The sequence below is a fragment of the Telopea speciosissima genome, chromosome 1 (assembly GCF_018873765.1).
Source record: "Telopea speciosissima isolate NSW1024214 ecotype Mountain lineage chromosome 1, Tspe_v1, whole genome shotgun sequence".
NCBI lineage: Eukaryota > Viridiplantae > Streptophyta > Magnoliopsida > Proteales > Proteaceae > Telopea > Telopea speciosissima.
In genome coordinates this window covers 32,803,155-32,828,741 of record NC_057916.1, presented here as the reverse complement: position 1 = coordinate 32,828,741, position 25,587 = coordinate 32,803,155, and the positions used below count along the sequence as shown (strand labels likewise).

General features: G+C 42.1%; 1 protein-coding gene across 5 annotated transcripts in view; it reads left to right on the top strand.

Annotated features, from left to right (window-relative positions):
* The window catches only part of LOC122669976 (putative ion channel POLLUX-like 2), a 162,851-nt gene that overhangs the window by 46,636 nt on the left and 90,628 nt on the right, over positions 1–25,587 (top strand). For 4 of the 5 annotated variants that reach the window (XM_043866924.1, XM_043866918.1, XM_043866909.1 and 1 more), the window contains 7 exons: positions 8,125–8,200; positions 8,327–8,425; positions 8,523–8,677; positions 8,798–8,902; positions 10,483–10,569; positions 18,483–18,567; positions 18,664–18,811. In XM_043866924.1, coding sequence (XP_043722859.1) covers positions 8,125–8,200; positions 8,327–8,425; positions 8,523–8,677; positions 8,798–8,902; positions 10,483–10,569; positions 18,483–18,567; positions 18,664–18,811 — 755 coding nt within the window. The remainder of the gene's footprint in view (positions 1–8,124; positions 8,201–8,326; positions 8,426–8,522; positions 8,678–8,797; positions 8,903–10,482; positions 10,570–18,482; positions 18,568–18,663; positions 18,812–25,587) is intronic. The other variant, XM_043866932.1, reaches the window with a different exon arrangement.

Sequence of the window (25,587 nt, the reverse complement as noted above, 5' to 3'; positions counted from 1 at the left end):
TCTCTGAAGGACTATATTTTCATTTTAGTTTGTCACTCTTCATACTCTTCATATTGGTGAAACTTTCAAATAATATTTTTGCTTAGGGTAAATGACATCTTTTTTTAACCCGAACCTACCTGGGACCGGGCCAGTCCCTAGAATTTTATTAAAAATGAATGAAAGAATTAAAGAATACACGGGGGGGACATGCCGCCTTACCCCATCCCAAGACAAAGGCCACTCAAGGTCTCTCAAGGACTTAACCCAACCCCGACCGAAGGCAACAGCCCCCTACATTAATTTCTGAGAACAGGCAGACCCGCCTTGTCTTCCCTAAGCAACACCTGAAAAGCACCCTGAGGCATACAGCCGTGTTGGAAAGTAGTTGAAGCCCTAGTGTCACAGGCGTAATTGGCTAACCAATCAGCCGCCCTGTTGCTCTCCCGAAAAGCAAAGGACACACAGGCCTGTGTAGAGGATATCAAATCCAATATTTCCTGGAAGCAATACCACCTTTTCCAGAGATTACACCTCTTATGGTTAACCATTCTGACAGTTGAAGCTGAATCCGAGTTAACCACCACATCAAGGAACCCCAGTTCCTGGCACAATAGCAAACCATCTCTCAAGGCCCGAAGCTCAGCAACCGAGTTAGTGCAGACACCATAGAAATTAGTGAAGGCTGCCAAAACCACACCTGCTTGATTTCTAATGACCCCTCCTCCTCCACCAAAGCCTGGATTACTTCTGCTGGCACCGTCCAAATTCAGCATAACAGAGACAAAAGGTGGGCACCAGTAAACAGGAATAGGGCGTTTCAGCTTAGGGGTTGGAGGTATAAGGCCAAAACACTGCAGAATAAGGCTGTCCCTTAAGGATCCTTGTCGACCCACCCCTGAGGGGAGATTGATTTCCTTCACCCAGGCTTTTATTTTTGCAATTATTGAACCCGCGGTGCGCCTACCTTCCCGTGCCTTCTATTGTTCCTCTCCTTCCATAACTCCTAAACCACCAAAGATGGAAGAACTCCTGAGATATAAGCGCTGAGGCTGTTACCACTAGCCGAATTCTGTCCGAGCAGGATTCGACTTCTGACACCCTGTGTGACAGAAGGCATGTCAAATAAATGAGTGAAGTACCCCCACACTTTAGAAGCTGTTCCGCCAAACACCAGGTAGTGGTCCGTCGTTTCACATCGGGGACTCCCACAATAGTTACATTTTGAAACCAAGGGTATACCACAAGACATAAGCGCCTCATCCGTGGGGATCCTGCCATTAAGAAGCTGCCACGAGAAGAAAGCTATCTTCACCGGAACTGAAGAGTTCCACAACCACTTCGCATAAGGCACCACAGGCGAGGAGCTTCGTACCTCATTCCAAGAAGACTTGGTGGTGAAGCGCCCATCACTCGAGGGGGCCCAGACCAGAACATCATCCCTATTAGAAAGCGCAAATCCTCCAGAAGTAATGCTTTCCCTGACGGCTGGTGAGTCAATGAGATTAATGATTTCCTGTTTCCAGCTGCCATCCGCCCCAAGGGCGCCTTTCACACACAACTCCGTGTCAACCAGAAGGCCATTATCCACATAATCAATTAGAGATCCAGCTCCCGTCCAGTTATCGAGCCAGAAAGAAACCCTGCCACAGCCAAGTAGCCACCGTGATCTGTCCAGCATGAACCCCTTATAGGACAACGTATTATGCCATGATTTAGAGCCCGCCCTAAGAGGACCCGCCAAAGAAACATGGAGATTCCTAAAGAAGTTGGCCCTGAAAAACTCACTCCATAGAGACTGGCCTGCAAGCACCCTCCAAAAACCTTTGAGTCTGAGAGCGATACCAACATCCTCTAGAAGTCTGATTCCTAGCCCCCCTCATCAAGCGGCCTACAGATCTTTTTCCAACAAACCCAGTGCCTGCACTTTCCCCACTCTGAGTTTCCCCAAAAGAAATCAGCAAAGATGCCATACAGCCTCCGGATAACTGCCTTGGGCGGGTCCAGTGTCGTGAGTACATGGATGGGTATCGAAGCCAGGACGTGCTTTAAGAGCGTGACACGTCCTCCCGAGGTCAGCAGCCTGCCCATCCAACCTGCCACTCTGTTCCTTATCTTTTCCACCAAGTTGTCAAAGAGACCGATTCTGAGCCTACCAAAGTGGAGAGGGGCCCCCAAATAAGTGATAGGAAGAGACTTCCTGGGGAACCCCGTCACCGCCCCAACCATGAGGGCCCTAGCCATAGAGGCTTTTGCTCCCAAAACGAAACAGCTTTTCTGCCTGTTCACCAACTGCCCCGAAGACCCCTCGTATTTGCAAAGAAATCCCATGACCTGTTTGAGCGAACTCCTCAATCCCCTGGTGAAGATAATGGTGTCATCAACATACAGACAGTGTGAGATCCCTGGGCACCCTCTCGGGAGCCTGTAGTAGGACGTATGACCCTCAAATAATTTCTTGATGCCCCTGCTCAGTACCTCCTCTGCCAAAATAAATAAAGCTGGGGATAGTGGGTCCCCTTGCCTGACACCCCTGGAAGACTTAAAAAACCCCGACTTGTTGCTACCCAGAACAATTGAGAACTAACAATTCTCCACTGTCTTCCTGATCAAGGCGATCCAGGCCTCATAAAAACCAAATCTAGAGAGGACCCTCCAGAGGAAATCCCATTCCAGTCAGTCATAGGCTTTGGCCATGTCCAGCTTGAGGATGACATTGCCCCCTCGAGTCTTTTTGTTCAAGTCGTGAGTTATTTCTTGCACAATAGCGATGTTGTCGTGGATACACCTGCCCTGCACAAAAGCACCCTGCTCCTCCGACACTAATGACGGGAGAAGCCCTGCCAGCCTGGAAACCAAAATCTTGGCAATAATCTTGTAAGCAAAGTTACAAAGGCTAATAGGGCGAAAGTCAGCCATTACCTCACGGTTGTCCTTCTTTGGAGTAAGGACAAGATTGGCAGAGGTGAAGCTCCTAGGGAGGATACCCCCCATAAAAAAATCCACAATAGCCGCCCAGACATCTTGACCAACCACCTCCCAACAAGCTGTGAAGAAATACCCTAAAAATTCGTCTGGGCCCGATGCACTATTGCAGGATAATGAGAAAACCGCCCCCTTTACCTCCTCTAGAGATGGGGGTAGTAGAAGGGCAACGTTTTCCGCCTCTGATACAGTCTTGGGAATCATAGCCAATAAATCATCGTCAACCTGGCAGCCCTGAGAAGAAAAGACCTCGGAAATATGCTTCACCACCTCCGCCTGCACCCCCTCAGAATCAGTAATCCACTCCCCATCTCTCCCTTTAATTTTATTCACACTAGCCTGCTTTCTCCTAATGTTGACCATGGAGTGGAAAAACTTCATGTTGCAATCCCCCTCCTTTAGCCAGGTAACCTTGGATTTTTGTTTCCAGAAAATTTGGTCTTGAAGTAGCACACCTTGCAAAGCTTCCCTGGCCACCCCAAGGGCAGCCCTGGCCTCATCACCATCCCCCATATCAACCCTTGCCTCCGCCCTGCTCACCGAATCCTCCGCATCCCTAACCCTCTGGTGCACATTGCCAAACACCTCCTTGTTCCATTTGCGGAGAGCGCCATGAAGCCCCTTGTGCTTAAAGTACAAAACAAAAAGGGGTGAGCCCACCACCGGTCTGGCCCACTCCCCTTTCACAATGTCCTGAAACTCTTGGTGTAGCAACCACATCTGCTGAAATTTAAAATCAGCGCCCACCCTATTGGCTACAGCAGAGAACGATAGCCAGATGGGAGCGTGATCAGAACACGTCCTGTTAAGATGGGTAACCTCACACTTAGGAAAAGCACAAACCCATTCAGCATTAACCAAGAAGCGATCAATCCTGGCAAGCACCCTTCCAGCTCCTGCCTGGTTATTCGACCAGGTAAAAATATTACCGGCATAACCTGCATCAATAAGCCTAGAGCTGCTCACAAAACTCCCAAACTCCTCAATCGACGTTGAACAAGCCGGCCTTCCACCTGCTTTCTCAAGGGGTGACACCACCGCATTAAAATCCCCTCCCACAGCCCAAGGTAACGAGTTTGCCCTTGAGAAAAGCTCCAACCTCGCCCACATCTCCCTTCGATCCACAACCGAGCACGGTCCATGAACGAAGGTGAGGATGAAGGGTACCGCATTGGCATCCACGCATTCCATGGAAACAAACTGGGGGTGGTCCTTAACCACACAAACCTTTATAGAGGCCTTCCAGAAAACCCAAATTCTATTGGTCGTGTGCAACACCTCCATCCCTATCCGGCGCATAACCAGCCGCGCCTTTGAAGTCTGTACTTTGGGCTCCGCAATGGCAACCATGTCAACTCTATGCAGACTTAGTAAAGTTTTCAGTCGCCTAGACGTAGGCTTATTCCCTATGCCCTGAGCATTCCAAAAGAGGCAACTCATCTGGCATCCTGGGGGGAAGAGTTCAGCGATCGCATTGATCTCGTAACACGCCGAGAAGGGGCCTTAATAACAGGCTCCTTGTCTTCTTGATTTTCTTTCTCTTGTAAACACGGGCAGCGCTGAGGCTCACAGCCCAGGATGGCAGCCGTCTCCCAGAGTTGACACCTGTGGCTCCTGTTTCCCTGTTGTCTTCACCCCCCTTGCAAGAGACCTGCACATCTGGCCTGCGATGGTTGCATGAAAGCGCCTAAGGCTCTCCATCACAGCTTCACGGCTTGGCGCAGCCGGGGCAGCCTGGTCTGGCACCTGACTATCGTCCCTCCCTCTCATGGTCACCTCAAGGTCTTCGAAATAAGGCACTGTAGTGTCACCAACAGACTGCGTACAGTCATTCTCCTCAACGGGAACAGTAGCGCCCACAGCGCCATCGTCCCCACCAGAGTTTGCCCCCAGACCGCATTGCAACACCAGCTCTAGGCATCTGCCTTCTATAGCCTCGCTCCCCACCGTGGGAAAACCATCAGTAGCCGTTGGAGGAATTTCCTCCTCTTCTAGCCACAGAGAGGTCCCCTCGGTATCAAGCTCCACCAGCGCAACATCACCCTTAGATCGATCAACAACCCTGCATTGGCCAATATTAGCCTGGGTATCCCCACCAACGGCATCGCAAATGCCCTGCGCAACCTTCGTAATCACCTGAGGGCCCAATTCCAGTTGCTCCATAGTCCTCCAACGTCCCCTTCGTCTCGCCCTTCTTCTTGGCTTAGCCGGAGCCTGTTGCCCAGTCGAAACATCCACCCTGTGCCCACCGTTGGAGGGCCCCTCTCCTTTGGATATGAAGACCCCATCACTGGTTCTGGCATTATCCTCAGCCCCCGCCGCGGCTGTGTTGACCTGAGTAGTCTGGTCTCCGGCAGCCAGAGGCCCCTCCACCTCTCTACCCTGTTTAGCCTTTCTACACTCCTCTGCCGCATGACTAACCTTCGAGCACGACACACAATAAGAGGGGACCCTGTCGTAGAACACCTTTTGGAAGAAACCCTGTGCACCGCAACCAATCCACACCTTTGAAGGGAGGGCCTCACGCAAGTCGGCTTCAATGCAGAACCGAGCTTTGACTGTGCGAGTGCAATTTGCCGTGGCGCCGTCAACCTTCAAGAAGCGCCTTATAGTACCAGCAATTGAGACTAGAAAATTGCCCTGGTAGAAGTTGACAGGCAGTCCCGGCAAGGAGACCCAGACCGGAGCGAACGGAGATTCCCAACCGGAAACAAACTTAGAGGTCCATTTCATAAACCTCAGCAGGTATCCCTTGATGTGGGTTTGCGCCTTCAGCCATACCTTCACATAGTCAGCCGTGGTCGAGAATCGTAGGAGGACATGCCTCGGGTCCAAAGAGGAGACTATGACATCCCCTTGCAAGAAAAACACTTTCTGCAGGTATTCCTTTATCGCAAACAAGGAAGGCCTGCCGTGGCTGCATTTCGCGATTAGCGCCGCCGAGAAGGCCCTCTCCGACTGTGCTACCTCCTCCTTGGAGAAAAAGACAGCCGGAGCTCCAAAAAACGAAGAGGGCTTCTTCACCTCGATTGCGACAGGGGGGGTCGCCAGAGACTTGGAAACTGCCGCAGCGAAAGAGTAAGCCTGGGCTCCACCCACGACAACCCCAGTTGGGGGATCAGGAGGGCGCTTCTCCCGAGAGGGGGAAGAAGCCATGATCTAGCCCACGAAAACGACAAAACTTAACGAACGCCACCAGAGCTTAGCGTGCGCACACCAGAACGACAGAAATTGATGTTAAAACCAGGGTAAATGACATCTGAGGTGCCCAATCTTTAACAAAAGGATGTAAAGGGTACACCTCATGTGTCAAAACTGACGTTTGGGGTGCCTTCTAAACTGGTTTTATTTAAAACTATTTTATTTTTCAATTTTTCCCTTCTATGTTAGTGTTTAGGTACTCACATTATCTGCCCTCACCCTTTCTCTCTCCCCCTCCCCTGCCCCAAGGCCTTGGCCTTCTGTGCTTGTCTCCACCCATGGTTTTGTTTTGCCGTGAGTATAATTTTCCTGTGTCAGCTTTACCATAGATACCCAGTGGGTGACCAATTCTGCCACCTACTTTGCGATAAGGATTAGCAGAGGGGGAAGAGTGGTCTAAGTACATTGTCCAAGCAGAATCACACCCACTACAGCACTCCGAATCCCACCCAATGTTCATCCTCAGCGTCTTTATCCAAAGGATCTAAAATATTTTCCGTTTTCTTCCTAAGAATGCATTGAAACTGCCAGTTAGATTGGTTTTTGTTTGGATCCAAGGATGTTATCTGAAGTGGCCTGTGAGTGAAGAGAAGGAACTTAGATAGTTGAGTTCATGGTTTTAGTGTCCAATTATGGATCAACACAGATCAGCCCATATTGGATAAGTTTGTCCCTAATCCTGATTTACTGATACGGGCGATCTGATATTGATACCTCAAACCATGGCTGAGTTGAGAGCAGAGTTTGAAAAATGAAAACCAGGGTTTAGGGGTGTTTTAACCAGGGAATTAGAATTGGCCAAGGTCAATCCAATTCTGGTTGATCTGGATCGGATCTATTTTGTATAAAAACCAGGGTTTAGGGGTGTTTTAGCCAATTTCCACCAATTCTTGAACGAATTTTGCCAACCCCAATTCAAATAGGATTGAAATAGGCCAAACTGATCCAAATCAGATCCCGATTTCTGCTTTTCAAACCCTGATTGCGTGAGAGGTTAAAACTTGAATACATGTGTGTGTGTAGGGTGTAAATGAATAGCCGAAATCCGTTTCCGTATCCGTGTCCGTATCCGTCCGAAAGCTAAACAGATACGGATAGGCTATAGCTATCCGAAAAGCTATATTTACATGTAAATGGATAAAATATCCAATCTGTATCCGTGTCCGTATCCATTTAGCACAACCCGAATCCGTCCGATAGCTAATCGGATGCGGATGCGGATATAGCACTATCCGAGCCGAATCCGATCCGTTTACAGCCCTATGTGTGTGTGTGTGAGAGAGAGTGCAGATAATGCGAGTAATTAAACACTAACATAGAAGGGCAAAATTTCTGTTTGCCCAATCATTGATGATATTTTACATCTTGTTTCATACTTTGATGACTGCCAATTTCAGTACATTTCAAGGGTTGCAAATGTAGTTGCAGATACCCTTGCCAAGAGGGCTCAATCCATTACGGATAGGATTGTGTGGTCCAATTCCGATCCCTGTCTAGCTACTCCCCTTGTAGTAGACGGCAGGAGTGTAATCCGTATTTCTCAATAGATCTTATTTCTACAAAAAAAAAAAAAAACATAGAAGGGAAAAATTGGAAAATAAAATAGTTTTAAATAAAACCAGTTTAAAAGGCATCCCAAACGTCAGTTTTGAAACATGAGGTGCCCACTACATCCTTTTGTTAAAGATTGGCCACCTCAGATGTCATTTACCCTTTTGCTTATTGAGGTTAATTATCTTGAATTCTTGATCTATTACCTCTAGTTTTTCATACTTTCTGTCTTAATAAGTATTTCCATTAATGATTCAACAATTTAAATGCTTCTGTCACCCATTCTTGCTGTCAATTCAAAAATTTGTTGAATGATTTGCCTGTTGTAATGAACTATCTTATTTGAATCATATCTTAGTTTTAATTTTCACTGTCTTATTAAGATGTATTTTGTGTTGGATATTTCAGGGGTAACACACATTCTCTAGAGGAGTGCTTTTGGGAAGCCTGGGCTTGCCTTTGTTCATCATCTACTCACTTAAGAGTATGTTTCTGTCTCATACTAACTAAAGCTTATGCTCCATGAAGATATTGCTTTTGTATTGATAAAGTAATGGTGGGATAATGATGCAATTCACAATTCCAAAACCATTCTCATGTTGCACTGCAGCAAAGAACACGTGTTGAACGCGTACTTGGTTTTGTGCTTGCTTTATGGGGTATATTATTTTACTCGCGCTTATTGGGTACGATGACAGAACAATTTAGGGTAAGTTAATTTGATGTATTTGTTGAAACAAAGAAACTTTAAAAGCTTAATCTTTTGAGAATGACATCCTCATGAGTCATGACTAACATCTGAACAGAGTAATATGCAAAAGATCAGAGAAGGAGCACAAGTACAAGTTATGGAGAGCGATCATATTATCATTTGTGGTGTAAACAGCCATCTTAGCTTTATACTGAAGCAGTTGAATAAGTATCATGAGTTTGCAGTCCGCCTTGGTACTGCTACAGCTAGGTAGCTGCTTCTTTAGCTATCATTTAGAGCCCTCAATAGTACAGTGAGTTTGAAAATTTTCAAATTTCCTGCACTTTCATTGTCTTGGCTTCTTTAGTTCCTTGCTTGTATATTTTACAGGAGGCAGAGAATTCTTCTTTTGTCTGACCTTCCAAGGAAGCAGATGGACAGGATTGCTGACAATATTGCCAAAGATCTTAACCATATTGATGTCCTTACAAAGAGGTTAGATATCCAGTCTATTTCTTTGCACAAATTATGTTAATACCTTATTCTAAAAAACAACACTTTTTCAGTACTACTGGACCATTCAAATTTTTTTTCCTCCTGAACTAAAAGAAAAGCAATGGAACTGAAGGGGTTAGGAACTGTAAGGAAAGGTGGTTTGTCTCTTTCAAAAGGCAGGGAATTAACGATCCCAGCCTTAGCTGGTTGCTAAAAATTCACTTCGAGAACCGCAAAGAACTTCCATGATCCTATTTGCAATCATGTGCTAAAATTGACTTTCTAATTTCGAACTGAAGACTCAAACTTAATTAGTCGATGATTCATGAAAATTCAACAGCTCTTATGGGTGCTTAATCCCTTTCCCACAATTGAAAATAACAATTTTAGAATTAAGCTCAAACTCCTAGTTAAATTAAAATTCCTAAAACAGGGATTCCTCCCCACAGACTGGCGTAACTTTCCTGAATCATCTCAAATTTGCAACATCTTGGCCTTTCTAGGAAGGTGACTCAATAAGCTTTCAAATTGCTACAAAAAAAAACGAAGCTTTCAAATGTATTCAAAATCGTACTAATCTCAGACGGTGACCAAAGAAAAGTGATGGAAATACATCCAAATAATGACTAAAAAAATGCAAAAATAAAAATAAAATTGATATGATGGTTCTTGGCAGATAGAGGACTAAACCTCCAGACATTCTCATCTCCAATTGCTACTAAATGTACTCCAGTGGAAGAAAATGAAGAGTGCTTGGGGCAAGAAGAGCTCTTAATTACTTCTATATTCATGAAACCCCTTTTTTTTGGATTGCATAGTGAACTCTCTAACGTATACTTCCATGCTTGTGCAGCTCTTATTGCCAGCTCTGCTTGGGAATAGGAAATGATTAGCATAATTCTAACAATGATTAAAGACCTCCTATGACTGAAAATGTGATTTCTCTTTCACAATTTATCTAATCTGAGTATAGCTTTATCGTACATATATTTAGTTACATCATATATCTATTTGAAATCCACCTTTTTCCAAAACAAGCTAAATGAACTCTCCACTCTAGACACCTATAATATGTTTTCTTTAAGTCAGTCAAGACCATTCTAAGATAATTCCTCTTCTCTTTAAGCTATTCTATCGTTGTAAATCTTCTTGGCATAAACCCAAACTGAATTTGTAATATTCTAGCTTTGTGATCTTGGAAAATCTTTCTTCTTCTCTTCAACATTTTCCATCAATTTAAGCTTCAATTGGCAGTCTTCCTTGTATAAATTCAAACTGATTGACTAATACTCTCATCTCATGGTCTCTTTCTCTATTAGTTAATCAAATAATTCATTGTAGCTAGCCTAGCAAAGCAAGAAATGCATCCGTGGTTTCATCTTTAAGTATTCTGGGTTATGACTTGAGTATGTGATCACAATTCTAGTATAATGTGGTTTCAACTCAATGAAGAATATGAAATGCAATTTGGTTTTACTTTGTGTAAACTCCATTCTCCAATTGTTACTTATTTATTTTATGATTTGGAAAAATTTGGGCTTCTTTGCAATATCATACGATTTGCACATTTACTTCTACAGTTGCAGTCTAAGCCTGACAAAATCCTTTGAAAGAGCAGCAGCCAATAAAGCACGTTCTATTATTATATTGCCAACAAAGGTAGACAGGTTAGATTTGTTCAACTTGCAGGAATTCTTTTCATTTATTTGAGGACTCTGTGATGTGCAGTATCATATACTAAAATCTAGAATATATGGAAGTTGCTATTTTATTTGCAGACTGCTGTCTTAGGGGGAGGTGGTGGTGCTTGATTGTTTCTAGTTGAGATAACACTATTGCTCTTTGATATTCATGCATCACGCCACTTGAAATTCATCTTAACAAACATATGTGTCAGACTGTCAGACGTTGATTTCTAGTTGACCTGACTTGTCGGTTATCTCCTCCCATTTGCTTTTTTCCCCCCTTGCCCCCCCCCCAAACTCCCCAAGTTCCTTGACATATTTGTCTTTGATTCCCTAGTTATAAACCTGAGGGTTGAATTTTTATTTTAATGATCATTCTGAGAGATGAATAACTTAGGCCTTGTATCATGTATGACCTCGAATAGAGCTGATTGGAGGGCAAGGATCCATGTAGCCGACCCCATTTAGTTGGGATAAGGCTGAGTTGTTGTTGGCTGCCTACACCTCTCAGATACTGTTAGGAGAGGGTGTTGCCAACAATGACAACACAACTCAAGCATCTCTTCCCATGACTGACTGCCATACTCACAGCTGCCCAGCAGCTCAACTAACCATCCAGATTGCCACATGCTTGAAACTACAGTGCAGAAGAAGAGAGAAGAAGAAGAAGTGAGGACGAAAGGAGAGAAGAGACTGCCGCAAGAAAGAGTAACACTCCGTACTGTGCGGCAGTCCTCTCACCACATTATATTTAGGTGAACAATTACAATACCCTTCAGTCCTTGCGGTAATAGAAGACTAATTAGATTAAGACAAACTAAAACTGATTACCGCAGGGTCTGACAGTAATACCCCTGCGCTACCATATACATAACAGTATCAAAATCCTTATGTAATCCTTTGCCGGGAAATTGGGAAAAAACGTGGAAAATTGGTAATTTGTAAAAGGAGGAGAAAGTATCTGCTTTAGGCAACCATTCCAACTCTGCCCCTTTTTACCTTTGACTTTGTTCCAATGCCTAGTTCAACAATAAGCTAGAGAAGTTTAGGAGGAAGAAGTTTTTAAGACTTAAAGAGAGGGAATTCAATTTCCTTTTTCGAAGGTGGCTAAGGATGTTTTGCTAGAGGTTGACAATTTATCATTGAGAGTATAAAAAAGTTCCATTCCGTTTCGAACGAAATTTTGACCATTTTGGTCATTTCACCGAAGTTTTGATTGAAGCCTTGTAAACCTGTCAAGTCACTGGTGGGTTTTTTTCCGACCAGGGTCGAAACTGGATAAACTGTCGAAATTTTGGTATTTCAACTGAAATTTCGAACTGTGCCTCTCTTAGATGTGTTAAATTTGAGTATATAGGATTAGAAACTTTCTATGTATCTCTATCTTTTTTGATTATTTTTGGTTCTATTCTCTGTTCTCTACTTCTCTTTTCTTATTTTGTATTTAGGATTGAAGGGATGTATGGGATGGATGGCAAGTGGCTAAAAGCTCTCTCACGATTTTCTTTTAATAGGCAATGACATTGAAATGTCAATAAGTAAATGAAATATAAACAAAAGTGTATGAAACACAACCTTCCACAAAGACTTGAAAGATGCAAAATACATTAAGTGAAAAGCATAGAAAAAACAAAAATGTAAAATATATAAATATACAAATTCATCCCTTCCAAATCAAATTGTGGTAAGCTCGTACTTATCATCAAAGTTGAATCTGTTCCACCCGTCGATTTTGTTTTCTAATAATCTGACTTGGGAAAATCTTGCTTTCGAAAGATTCTTTGATTTCCTTCATTCCTGCAAAACACCATTTGGTAGCATTCTCCGAAGTACAAACCTTTATAACCTGTTCTTGGGCAAGAGAAAAGAGCATTCATGTATTCCTGGAACCTGTTGTGGCTGGTACTCATTTTTTTGCGCATGAAAGCAAAGGATGCATCTCGGGGCATCTGAGAGTGATTCCAGTGCATGAAGGGAAACTCCCATGTACAGTTTTTTTTTTTGGGAGGGGTGGACAGTGTCCCCCCAGGCCCCCACTGACTGAGTGATTCTGTAGTGCAGCCCCAAGTGAGAATAGTAGAAATAGGAAGGAAATTATAGTAAAGCTCCCGGTTTTTGTTAACACAAGAAACTAAGGGGAGAAACAAGCATTATGCTGCTGACTTGAAAAAATGGATAAAACTGATTACAACGCTCTGTTTTAGAGAGTATATAAACAGCGGTTTTGCCATAAAACCCTACTGGATGAATTAAAAGACAACAAATTATCCTTTATAAAAGCTACTCCAGGGGCAGTACTTTAAAACATGGTTCAAGAACTTGGCGAGATCTCGCTTAAAACTCGTTTTTTTCAATTAGCGAGTCGAGATGGGAGGCGAAATACAAAGTTACACGGACTTGGTCGAGTCAAGTTCTTGGTTCGACCAAGATGTGGACCAAACCCATGTTTAAAAGGGGAAAGATCTTGACCGAGACAGTCGAGATCTCGTTAGAAACTCGACTGTCTCGGTGAACTCGATAGGGAAACCAGTGGTGAGCTGATTTTTGAGCTTTTGCTACCTTGTTTCGAATATAGTGGCTATGGGCAGCCGCAGTCAGTACACTATGGCCATGACTTCGACACTCGGAGCACTGGGTCAGGGTTTGTTGAGACCTATTCATAGTCCCAACCCAGCCATACATGCCTGATGGCAGTAGCAGTGGATCGATCCCATTATTCCCATCACAACCGCCTCTTCTATATAGTAGGATAGGGTACCTTCGGATAGCTGATGACAATACTCATCTAGGCTGTGTGGTAGACTACACGATTTCTTCAGCAACACTTTGACATGGGAATCCTATGTGTCACAGTCTGAGCCTTACTGGCTTCAGAAACATGGCTTGGAAGGATACAGGTATATCATATATGTTAAGATTGATGTAAAATACCCTACTTTACATTTCTAATGCTTATTTAAGTTGTTTTATATTAATTGAATGCTTTGATTGCTTTCTATTACAAAATTATGTGTAGAGTAGGGTATTTTTAGTATGTCATCGCCTACCAACCTAGGGTCCGAAGTGAAACTCCTATTTTGACTTCGTTTTTGCAAAATTTGATAGTGCCATTGTGTTTAAATGGCCTAAAATAGGCTGAGTACCAAGTTTAAGGCCCAAACTAGGTCTAAAACCCACCGAAATCAGCCTTCGAGTTAAAAAAAAAGAATAAAAATGCACCAACTCGCCGAAACCAAGTTCTTGAACCATGCTTTAAAATACGACTTAAACTGGACCCAAAAATAAACAAAATAAGGAGAAAGTTTTTCTGGACTGCACCTATTTATTCCATGTGGAAGAGTGATGTGATTGTGGCCAATCCGACCATTGGATGTCTACGAAATGGTCTGGATTGGCCATTTGTAAAATTTTAGAATCAAATTAAAAAACTATACCCTCCCATTTATTGGCATATTCCCTTGTGTTTTCAGCCGTCAATTCTTTTCAATGTGTTTCATTTTCTCATGGATTTTCAAAGCAAAATTTTGCCCCTTGGCCAACTCTGTTTGGGTTGAATATTAACATCTGAGTTGGGTCCATGGGATCATCCACAAAATTTCAGCCCCATAAGACTTGCCATGTCGCAGGTACTTGTGCTGTCTATGAATTCCATAAATACACGCTTGTCCAAGAAAAGCGACTGAAAAAAACTGATGGAACTCTTATGCCTGATTTGGTATGATTTTTATTTCAATTTCAGGGGGTGATTTCTATTTCGGAAATTTTTTGGTTTGATTTTTGCACCTTATTTCAGTGAAATAGAAATCAAGCGGAATAGAAATTCTAAAACAACTGAGGAGCTGTTTCAGAATTTTTATTTCATTTGATCACTCTTACTCTTTAATGTGCACATGGTTAATTTGATGGGCAAAATAGTAATTTCATGTTAAAAATAAAACATCACTCTTCTTCTTCTCCTAATGGTCTCACCATCACCACCACCACCGCCACCACCACCACCACCACCACCACCCTTCCCAAAGAAATATAGAGAATCTGTTCTCAGAAATTGAACTACCAAATGCATTTTTTTATTCTTGAAATATTTCATATTGATACAACTAAAATAATTTCAATTTTTTGACCAAAAATCTATTTGTTGACTATTTCATGAAATCAATCCGAAATTGAAATTGAAATCATACCAAAACTGGCCTTAGCAGCTAAGGGCTTGACTTGAAACAGCTAAACTTTCTCCAGACCTGCAACTACTTCTAATTACTTCTAACACCAAAAACTACTCAAACAATATTGGTTTCAGGCTTTCAGCCACCAATTTTGTCTGTTTATGATGTTTTTTCAGTTTCTTCTCTTTCACGTCGTCATGCTTTTTCCATAATTAAATTCTCCTTACCTGCTAGAATGTTTGGATTTTCTTATTCCATATTTGGTCAGTGAATCTTGTTCCCTTTTTTTAGTAAAAAAAGCTGAGAAGTGTCATGGAGATTCACCACTCGCAACCATGGTTTGAAATTTTGGTTGAAAGGATAAAAATTTTGCGAAATATTTCAGTTTTGAGAAGCCTCGAAACGAAACAGGGGTAGACTCTACAGGTATACCAGATTTCGACTGAAATTTTGGTCATTTCGGCAAAATTTTGAGATTTCACTCCTTTCGCCTGAGAACTCCAGAACTACTAGAAAACTTTAATTTTTTTCAGCAAAGCCCTTGATTTTATTACTGAATCAAGAATTGATGGTCCTGTGGAGCATCTACTTCAACATTTGGGTGGATTTGAAGCATCATTTGGCTGAATTTCCTCAAAATTAAAATTTCAACCTATAGGGCTATTATGATGGACTTAGAGAGATTCTTCAGGCAGAGGATAACATGTTCACCATATGTCGTAGGGTCCAAAGCCAAACTACCACTTTGGGTGTTCTTTTTTCCAATGTAATGCTTCAAACATATGTAAATATGCTTAAATAGGCAATCCCTATTAATTGTCTAAGATGACACTTTTTTGACATTGGTGTACTATTAATGGTTTTTCTTCATTCTTAATACATATTTCAATTTCTTTTATTGTATGTTATATTTTTGGTACTAAATTATGTGTAAAATAAGTTATATAATAAAAAGGGTATCGAAACATAGTGTACGGTACCAATCTAGGGTCTGAATCCAAACTACTATTATGGGGGTGTTTTTTTTTTTTTGTTTTAACAATCTAAAAGTTCAAATATGAATAGAGATGCTGAATTAGGGTTGTTGGTCCACTTGAGTGTAGGTTGTCATTGTTGGCACAGTAGTTTCAGATGATGCACAGGTGATCTGGTGGTACTGGGGAAGCCAAAAAGTCAACAATATAATATGTAGTTGATAAGGGCAGTTTGGTCATTTGTTAGTTTGGCAATAGTGAGAATATGTCTGAGACATATATTTCAGTGTATTATATGATGTGGCAGTACTAGAGGTGTCAAACAGTGAGCCGGTAGTGCAAACAGGTCAGTTTGAGTGCCAAGGGCAATTTGGTAATTTGGCAGCGTTACTGATGTATCCGGGCATGTGTGATGGTATTTGGCAGTATATTACAACCTTAAAAAGGCTTTGGCAGTGGTTGGAAGCAGCAGGTTAAGTCCCCATATAGTAAAAGTTCCAAAAATCACAGATTCACGCAGGTGGGTTCACTTTGACGCCAATTTTGGAGGGCCAGATGGCATATCTGGTCAGAGGTTTCTACATTAGGAATGCAATTTGTTGAGTCGTGGTTCCAACACAACTGGAATCGTGTCATTATGAGTTCGAACGAAGGAGATACAACGATTTCCATGGAAGTACGCGAAAAAGAATCAAAATGGGAGTGCTTTGTGAAAAGTTCGAGCTTTTTAGTGAGTTTCTGCCAATTTTTCCTGCAACACATTATGTAATCACGTTTTTGGGGTTACAGAGGCCATTTTCTAATTTGTTTGGGTCGACTTTGGTATGAAATGAGCGTTTTATGAGTAAGATTTTGTTTCGTGAGCTCTAGTTAACTGAAGGAGTTGCTTAGGGTGCAATCGGGAAAGATTCCCATGCCTTGAATGTGAATGGTTGTGCACACAGTGCGGCAGTACGATACTCATACACAGAAGTGAAGCCATATAAGTTACGTGCGTGCCTGTCACGAAGAACTTTCAGTTATTGCAGAAAACCCCGTCCCCTTCTGAAAAAGTTCTAAAACACCCCTTGATCAGGGTTTTGGACATACAAACTGCAGGAGGCCATAAATACTTCGTTTTATGTGCAAATAGGGAGCCCTTTTTTTTTAAACTAGTTTTTTTCGAGAGGAATCCATTGGAGTCACTTTCAGAGGCAGAAAATGCAGATAAGAAGGTGTTATGCACAGAATACATTAATTGATTGGTCTGTGCATCGACTCTCGGAGGGTTCCTATAGTAGAGTGATCACTGGAATACACAGGAGAGAGGTATTCTTTTATTCTACAAGTTTTATTTTTGATCTGGGGTTTGCTTACGTGTTTGAGAAAACCCTAATTTGTTCATGTATTGGGAAAAGTGCTTGTAATTGATTTTCCTATTTGACATTGGAATTCCAATCGAGATGGGGCTTGATTGGCTTTGGGGTTGTAGTCCTAGATTGTGTAGGAACAGTGAGAAGCAGGTGTTGTTGCACCTGGATTGTTGCGGTGATCAGAATTTGAGCAGTGTATTGGGGAAGTACGAAATCCTATACGGGTATTCCTCTGTGGATGTAGGCACTTTGGCCGAACCACGTATATCTGGTGTTATTGTCTTGCTTTTATTTTCAGCATATATTTGAAGTGCATATTGTGCAGAGTGGTGGGAACTGCCTGGTAGACCCAGCCACATTGTGGTATGAGGTGGATGTGTCTTTGTTTATGTGACTGGTAATTACGGGATTGCCGCGTCCAATCTGAAATTGGAAGAGTGGAAGTGCTGCAATTGTGTTGTCAATTGAAGACTACAAGAGAAATTTTTTTGAACCACTAATTCACCCTCCTCTTAGTGGCACCTGGGTACTACAAGGGTACCCAGAAAGTTTCGGGCTAATATGTGGTCAGTTGTCCACCGAAATGGCCAACTAAAATGTACCATATTCGGTCAAATTTCGCCCCAAAAGAGAAATATTTCGATTTCGACCTGGGTTTCTCAAACAGTCAAACTATGCTCCCAACTAACAAAACAGCTTATACACTAGACACACGCGCAGCACTGAATCAATCTAATGGCAAGTTGCTAGATGATGTTCTTCCTTCACTGTTATAGAAGTTAATGATTTGATGTAGGTTTGCATTTTTTTGGCTGTATATCTTGTTGAAACTTGGATAATTGATAGTAGTAGCTCAAAGCTTTACTTCAGGCAAAGGAGGGAAAAGATGTAGTGAGATTCGTAAACATAAACTATGTTTTGGGATTGATATTGCCTTGTTCTGCTCCGTGATTCTTTCTTTTCCCTCCTCTCCATGAGTCTTGTTATGATCTCATGGTTTTGGTCTGGATGACCCATAAGAGGGGAGTTCATAATGTAAGCTTTTATTTGAATCATTAATGTTTCACTGGAATATAGATAAGAGGATACACAAGAAAGTCTATAGGTTTCGAAGATACTGCCAAAAACATTGCTTCAGACATTTAATCAGCATCCTGCCTTCCCCCTCCCCCAAGGGAAAAAAAACAACTATTTGAATGTTGACAATTCGAATGGGACCATGATATCTATACATAAATCAGTTTTCATACTAATGGGGGCCTAGTACATTACCTTATATCATCTTTTGCCAATTCTTGGTTGTGTTGCAACTCTCAACTTATGACCTTCTTCATTTGTCTCTGAGATAACATTTTATATTTTTATTAGATTTATTAATTTGAGAGTTTTGAACAATCAATTAGGTATGAAGTTGATACAGATGCATTTCTCTCTGTATTAGCCCTCCAACCCCTTCCAAAAATTGCTTCTGTTCCCACAATTGTTGAGGTAAATTAATTCTGGATTATTTCAGTTGAAACAAAAACATGTTTTCATTTCTCATGTGTATAGTTGAAGTGTATTTGTGTCACAATGTAAATACAGGTTTCAAATTCCAGTACATGTGAACTTCTGAAATCAATTTCTGGGTTGAAGGTGGAGCCAGTCGAAAATGTTGCATCGAAATTGTTTGTTCAGTGCTCTCGGCAAAAAGGCCTCATAACGATCTACAGGCACTTGCTTAATTATCAGAGTATTTTACCTATTCCATATCAGACATTATTAGGGTCCTACTCTACTATGTGTGCTATACACATTTATGCATATACTTTTATTGTTAGGTAAAACCGCATGGAGTTTCTGAATATATAAGACTTTTCTTTTTTTATGTATACATGTCCTCTCTTTTTAAGATAAAGTTGAGTATTTTTTCAAGCTAGATTTTTGTTTCTCAATCAGTTTGAGTCTTTACATTGATTTTGGTCAACCTGTGACTGTGGAGCTATTTTTTGTATGATGTTCTCTGGCTTGCAGTTGCATCATCTCCTACAGATTTTTCTTTCTCATACTTGTTATCTAATTGTCATTTAATATTTTTTGGTGAATAAATATATTACCAAACCCTAGGAGGGGGCAGGGAGAAAGAGGGGGGAGGGGAAGATACAAGAGAGAAGGGAAAAAGGGGGGCAAACAAAGAACAAGCAACCCGACCGACGCAGAGGTGGGAGACTGCTAGAGAGACGAATCAAGACCCCAAGATACAACAATATGTCTGTTCGTTAGGGTATCCAAAAAGTGTCTGTGGCGAATAAAACTGAGCTTAGAGGAAACGTCGAAGGAGATGGCTTTCCAAATCAAATCAAAAGATTGAGAGTTGGAAGTCCATCTCCTGAGGTTTCTTTCCATTTAGATATGGTAAATAGCGGCACCAAAAACAAGCTTTTCCATAGTGTCACAAATAGTGGTCCCTGAGAATGTCATGTCCAACCAAAGCCATTCTCGATCAAAGGCAAGGGGTCTTCTGCAGCGGGGCCAGATCGTGGAGAGGGCTTTTTTCCAGATGAGGGAGGTGAATGGGCAAACAAAAAAGAGGTGGGCTATGTCCTCATGGCCATTCCAACAAAGGGTGCAAGATGGGGAGACAGGGATATTGCGGTGGAACAGGAAGGATTGGGTGGGGAGGCAAAGTCTAAGGGTTCTCCAAGCTGTAAAGCTGTGGCGAGGGATATGTCCTTTGAACCAAACTAATTTGGTCTAGGGGACATTGGGACTAGGGTCTCGAACAAAATTCCAGGCTGAGCTGGAGCTAAATAGGCCATTGGGGGAAGGGAGCCAAAGGACCTTATCCGCATGAGGAGGGGAGGATGGGTGGAAGGGGGGGGGGAGGGACGGCCAGATCTGGGAGAGAATAGAGGGATTAAGAGAGGGGTGGGGGGTCCAAGAACCTAGAGAAATGAGGGAGGAGAGAGAGGTAGCTTTGGGAAGACCAAAAGAATAAATCGACCTGGGCCCAAAGACATTGTAAAGAACCCCAAGAGGATGCCAAGGATCAAGCCAAAGAGAGGTGGAGGAGCCATCAACAATAGAGGTCCTTGAGGGGCAGCTGCCAGTCAAGTATTTGGGTCTCCCTTTGATTCCTGCAAGGCTTTCTGCTCACCATTGCACCCCAATGTTGGACCTTATACGGAAAAGAATTCAACTGTGGAAAGGCAAGCTTCTCTCTTATGCAGGCACGTTGGTTCTTATCAAATTAGTCTTGGAGGTATCTTACATCTACTGGTCTGGCATTTATGGATTGCCTCAATCAACTATTAGGTCCCTGGAGTCCCTCTTGGCCTCTTTTCTATGGAAGGGCAATGAATCCTCTAGATTCCTTCATCCCCTTAGCTGGGCTGCTGTGTGTCTCCCTAAGAAGGAAGGTGACTTAGGCATCAGAAGAATCAAAGATGTGAACTCTGCTGGAATCATCAAACTTATCTGGAAGATTGTCTCTAATAAGAAAAGCATCTGGGTTGAATGGATATATTTGGGTCTCCTCCGGCATGACTCAATTTGGACTGCTTCAGCCTTGTCTGACGCTTCTTGGGTTTGGCGCAAAATTCTTGCTAGCCGTCACCTAGTTCTTCAGGTTATTCGAACTCAGATTGGTGATGGCCTCTCCTCCTACCTTTGGTTGGACCACTGGCATCCAAAGAGGATTTTGCTCCACTTGGTCACCTCGAGGATCATTTATGCTTCTGGCCTCCATAGGCTCTCCTTGGTTGCTGATATCCTTGATCACATTGGCTGGGCCCCTTCCCACTCCTCCTCCACTTCTCTGAACCTTATTTGGAATGAGCTCCCCTCCATTCCAAGAAGGTTTGCGGCTAGAGACGATTGTGTTACTTGGTCGTCTTTTAACTCTAGTTCCTTCTCCTCCAAGGCAGCTTGGAATTACATTCGAACAAAAGGCCCTTCGGTTCCTTGGCAGAAGCTTCTTTGGTTCAAGCTCCACATTCCTCGACACTGCTTCACGGCCTGGAGAGGCTTCATCAATTGCCTTCCAACTTAGGCCTTCCTTTGCAGCCGTCAGATTTCTGTCCCCCCTGCTTGCTGCCTTTATTGGAATAATGTTGAAGATATGAATCACCTATTCTTTGACTGCCCTACTTCAGCTGCCATTTGGAAGGGCATTCTGAGCAAATGTTGGCCAGCCCATAAAAGAATTCTCCCTTTCTCTACAGAGTGGATCTGGATTGATATGACCTATGCTGGCTCCTCTATTTGTGACTCTGTTGGAAAGATGGCTTTTTGTGTTGCCCTTGACCATATTTGGATGGAACGCAATATTAGGAAATGGACCTCCAATTCTCGATCTTATCAGATGATTTGGGATTCCATTTCTTTTGAAATTAAAGCAAAGTTATCGCTTGCTCCCCCCTCCTTTTGTTTGGATACCCCAAGGAACAGGCTCATTGTTGACTCCTAGGGTCTCTCTAATGTCTCTTTTGTTGCTCCAGCCCCCCCCTTAGCTTTCGCTTTGGTTGGCTGTTTTTTATTTTCCTTTTTCTTTTTCCCCATTTGGGGATCTTTGTAATTCTTTTTCTCCTTTGGTAATGAATTTTTTATTCACCCAAAAAAAAACAATAGAGGTTGATGTGCCTCCGAGGACAAGGGGGCGGAGGAGGAGAATCTTTCGCCAAATCCAAGAGGAGTAAGAGGGAATAGAAGCAGACCAAATGGAGTCCGTCTTGAGAAGATGGGAGTAGACCCAATTGACCCAGATGGAATCCTGACGGGAGGAGATTTTCCAGATGAAGGGAGGTGAGAAAGAGTATAGATCTGCTCATGAGCCAGGCTTGGTCTAGATTTGACCAAGGCTTGAGATTTGGACTAGATGGGTCATTTTGACCCTTGTTGAAATTGGAATATTTTATCAAAATGGGCAAAATCTATTGAAATGGTCGAAATTTGGTAAAATTTTGGGAATTGAAGGGAAATTAGGGGAAATAAGGAAAGTGCTAAGAATTTTGAAATGAAACTTTGGGGTTGTTTATTTAAGCATAAATACACAGAAGTGAATGACTAGATGTAAAAATAATTAAATGGATAAAACTCAAAGTGGTAATTTATTTTCGCACCCTAATTTTCTAGTGCAGACACTCAAACTTAACTCAGATGTAGCAAAAATTGAACTAGGATGGTAAGGTTTAGGGGACTTACCTTTTTCTTAGAATTTCAACCCAAATATCTCTTTGCAATCTTGTTGTGGGAGCTTGAATGAGTTTGGGAAAGGTTTGAATTTCCAAAGATTTTTAAGTTCTTGAAAAAATTTGAAATGCTTCTTACAATTCCGATTCATTTTCTTAATTTCGATAATTTCGACTCGAAAGTTGGTATTTTGTGTGAAGGAATGTCACATTTTGATTATTTCGATCAAAATATCGACATTTCGACAAGATATTTATTCTTTGTATTTTGCATGTGATTCCGTTCAAGGTCCATCGAAACCAAAATATTTTGTCAAATTTCTACCATTTCAATCAAAATTTCGAACATTGTATTTGACCCAAGGACTAAGCATGAACAGATCTGATAGTTTTATGGGCTGAACAAGTAGCTGGAAGCAGCTTTGAAATCCTGCTACCACATTGTGGATACCAATGGAAAGAGAAAGATAAGGATATCTGAAGAGTTGAAAGCATTACAGTATAGGTGGTACAGGTCATTTATATTATTATGGGATCAGACAGTAAGGATTGATAGAACATAGTATGGCCTGGCTATAAATGAAGGTACTCTTTGATAACGGTTAAGGTGGACAGGATTATTTCAGATCCAACCTAGCCCAAAAGTAATATGGCCTGAAGGTCCTGTTGAGGATGCTATTTTAGTATAATTGTTGTACTAGTGTATTTGGAAGTCGTTTGAGGTGGCATGGACATGTTCAACGGAGGCCTTTTGGATGCTCTAGTATGGAGGAGTGATTTGATTCAGATTGAAGGAACTAAAAGAGCCAAGGGCCGACCTAAAATGAACTTAGGAGAAGTGAGGAAAAACATGCATAGCATAGGCCTTTTATTAAGTATGACCTCGAATAGAGCTGATTGGAGGGCAAGGATCCATGTAGCCTGTTAGCGAGAACTGTATAGCTCTCGGTATTAGTGCCTAGTGCTAATACCGAGATGAGAGGTGAAGAGGGTAGTTTAGGAAGTTGTTTCTATTTTATTAGTTTGTTATTTCCCTGTTTTGCCCTTATTAATTTTATTTAATGAAGGGTTAGAGGGAGATCATAATAGTTTTGTGACTCCCAATTCTGCCCATCGTCTCTCTCTTTTTCTCTCTTTTTTTTTTTTACACTAACTGACATGGTATCAGAGCTATAGGCATTGTTACAGTTCCGTTAGGTTCTCTTCTTCTCTTTTCTTAAACCCTACAAGTTGAATTGAAGTGTTCTTGCATAGTTGAAGACTTGCGGTTTCTCTAATTTTCTGGTTGAAGGGGTGCAGCACCGTATGCTGTGTTTTGAGGCTGTTTAGAGACTAGTTCATGTCTTAAATTAAGAACTAGGTCTCTATATCTGTTTGTGGATGATTGATGGAGTGAATATTGCATTGGAAGTTGAAGAACAAAAATCGGCAGCATTGTCAGGGTTTTGAAATCGATTTTTCAAGGTGAGAGAAATCAATTTGTTTTTGTTGGTTTGTTGGACTCTTTTTTATTGGTTGGAATTGTTGGAGTGTGCTGTCCTTCTTTGGAAGCTACTGTAGTGGCAGAATTCTACTTGAAGTACCTATTTTTTGAAATCGATTTTTGTCAGGGTGTTTGTCAAAATTGATTTTGTCAGGGTTTTGACAATTGATTTTTCTAGAATATTTTCACATCTTGTTTTCTGCAATTTTACTCCATCCGTTGGGTTGTGAATTATGGGCGATAATTCGAAGACTGTGATGACTGAAGTTTTCTCTTCTTCCTCCAACTGTATTATCAAAAAGAAATTGGAAAGAATCACCAACTTTCAACAATGGAAGAAAATTGTTAAGTTGGTTCTGACCGGACATGATCAGCAGGATCAGTTGTTTAAAATTAAACCTGATGATGACCCACTATGGGATACTATTGAAGCTAGAATCTTGGGACAGATGCTGAATTCTATGGAGCATCAAATTGTTGACTTGGTGACATACGTTGACACTGTCAAGGAGCTGTGGGAATACCTTAATGTTCTGTACCCTGGACAAAACAATCTTTCTCGTATTTATAATCTGTCTCAAGAGTTCTATTGGGTTGACAGAAAGGTCGCCCTTTGACCCAATATTTTGCTGATTTCAAGAGGATGTATGAGGAGCTGAATTCTCTACTTCCTATTACTTCAAATGTGAAACAAATGCAAAATCAGCGGGAGCAGCTCGCTGTTTTGGGATTTTGGGAGGACTTGGGAAGGAGTTTGATTCCGTCCGTTCCCAAATTCTTGTTGGCGATAAAGTAGCCACATTGTCCGAAGCATTTTCCAGGGTTCTGCGTGTCTCCTGTGAAACTACTACTTCAGTTGATACATCGGTTTTGGCCTCTTTCCCACCCAACCGTGGACCCAATAGTGGGGCTGATAATGGTGGTTATGGTAATGATGGTGGTGGTCGTGGACGTGGGGTTGGTTCTGGTAAACCACCTACTTTGGGTACTCAGGGTGCTTCTGATAGTTCCAATTCGGTGAAGACTTGTCACCATTGTGGTCGCTCAGGACATATCCAACGTTTTTTGTTGGAAACTTCATGGCAAACCATCCCAACAACAGTTTGCCAACTCTGCTACTACTACTGAGTCTGCTGTTTCTACATCTCCACAGCCTGAGGTAAGACTGTGAAGTTGTCTGATGAGGAGTATGCTCGTTTTACACAGTTCTAGATTTTTCAATCAGCCTAGCCTCCAACTGCCACCTTTGTTCAGACATGTAATACCGTTGCATGTCTTTCGACTGCTACCTCTCGTCCCTGGATCATTGATTCAGGGGCTTCGGATCATATGACTGGTGTTTTAGGTATACTTTCCTCCTTCCAAAAGTTCTCATCTAGTGTTACTTTAGCTGATGGTTCCTTAGCTAAAGTGACTGGTACTGGCACTGTTCATGTTACACCTTCTTTTTCTTTGTCTTAAGTTCTCTATTTGCTTGATTTCCCTTTCATCTTTTATCTGTTAATCGGTTTACCAAAACCTATAACTGTTAATCAAACACATCCCATGGCGATCCAAAGAGCTTGGACTCACCTCTAATGGATCCCAATGAGAAAAATACAGGAGCTGAAATGCATAGCTGGCGATACTCTGTTTTGCCTCGTTGTTTGTGCAGTCTAGTTCTGAGTTACAAAGAGATATGGTCAGATATCACCAGCTGATCCTATGTAGGCTTGAAAGGAGACTCCAAGGCAACTCTAAGGTTGTGTTTGGTTGAAGGTGTCAGACGAGTCGGATTCTTAAATTGGATCAGTTTCTTAAGAATCTGGTTCATGTGGATTGGATTCGGATAAAAAACCTGTTTGGTTACCCTGGGTC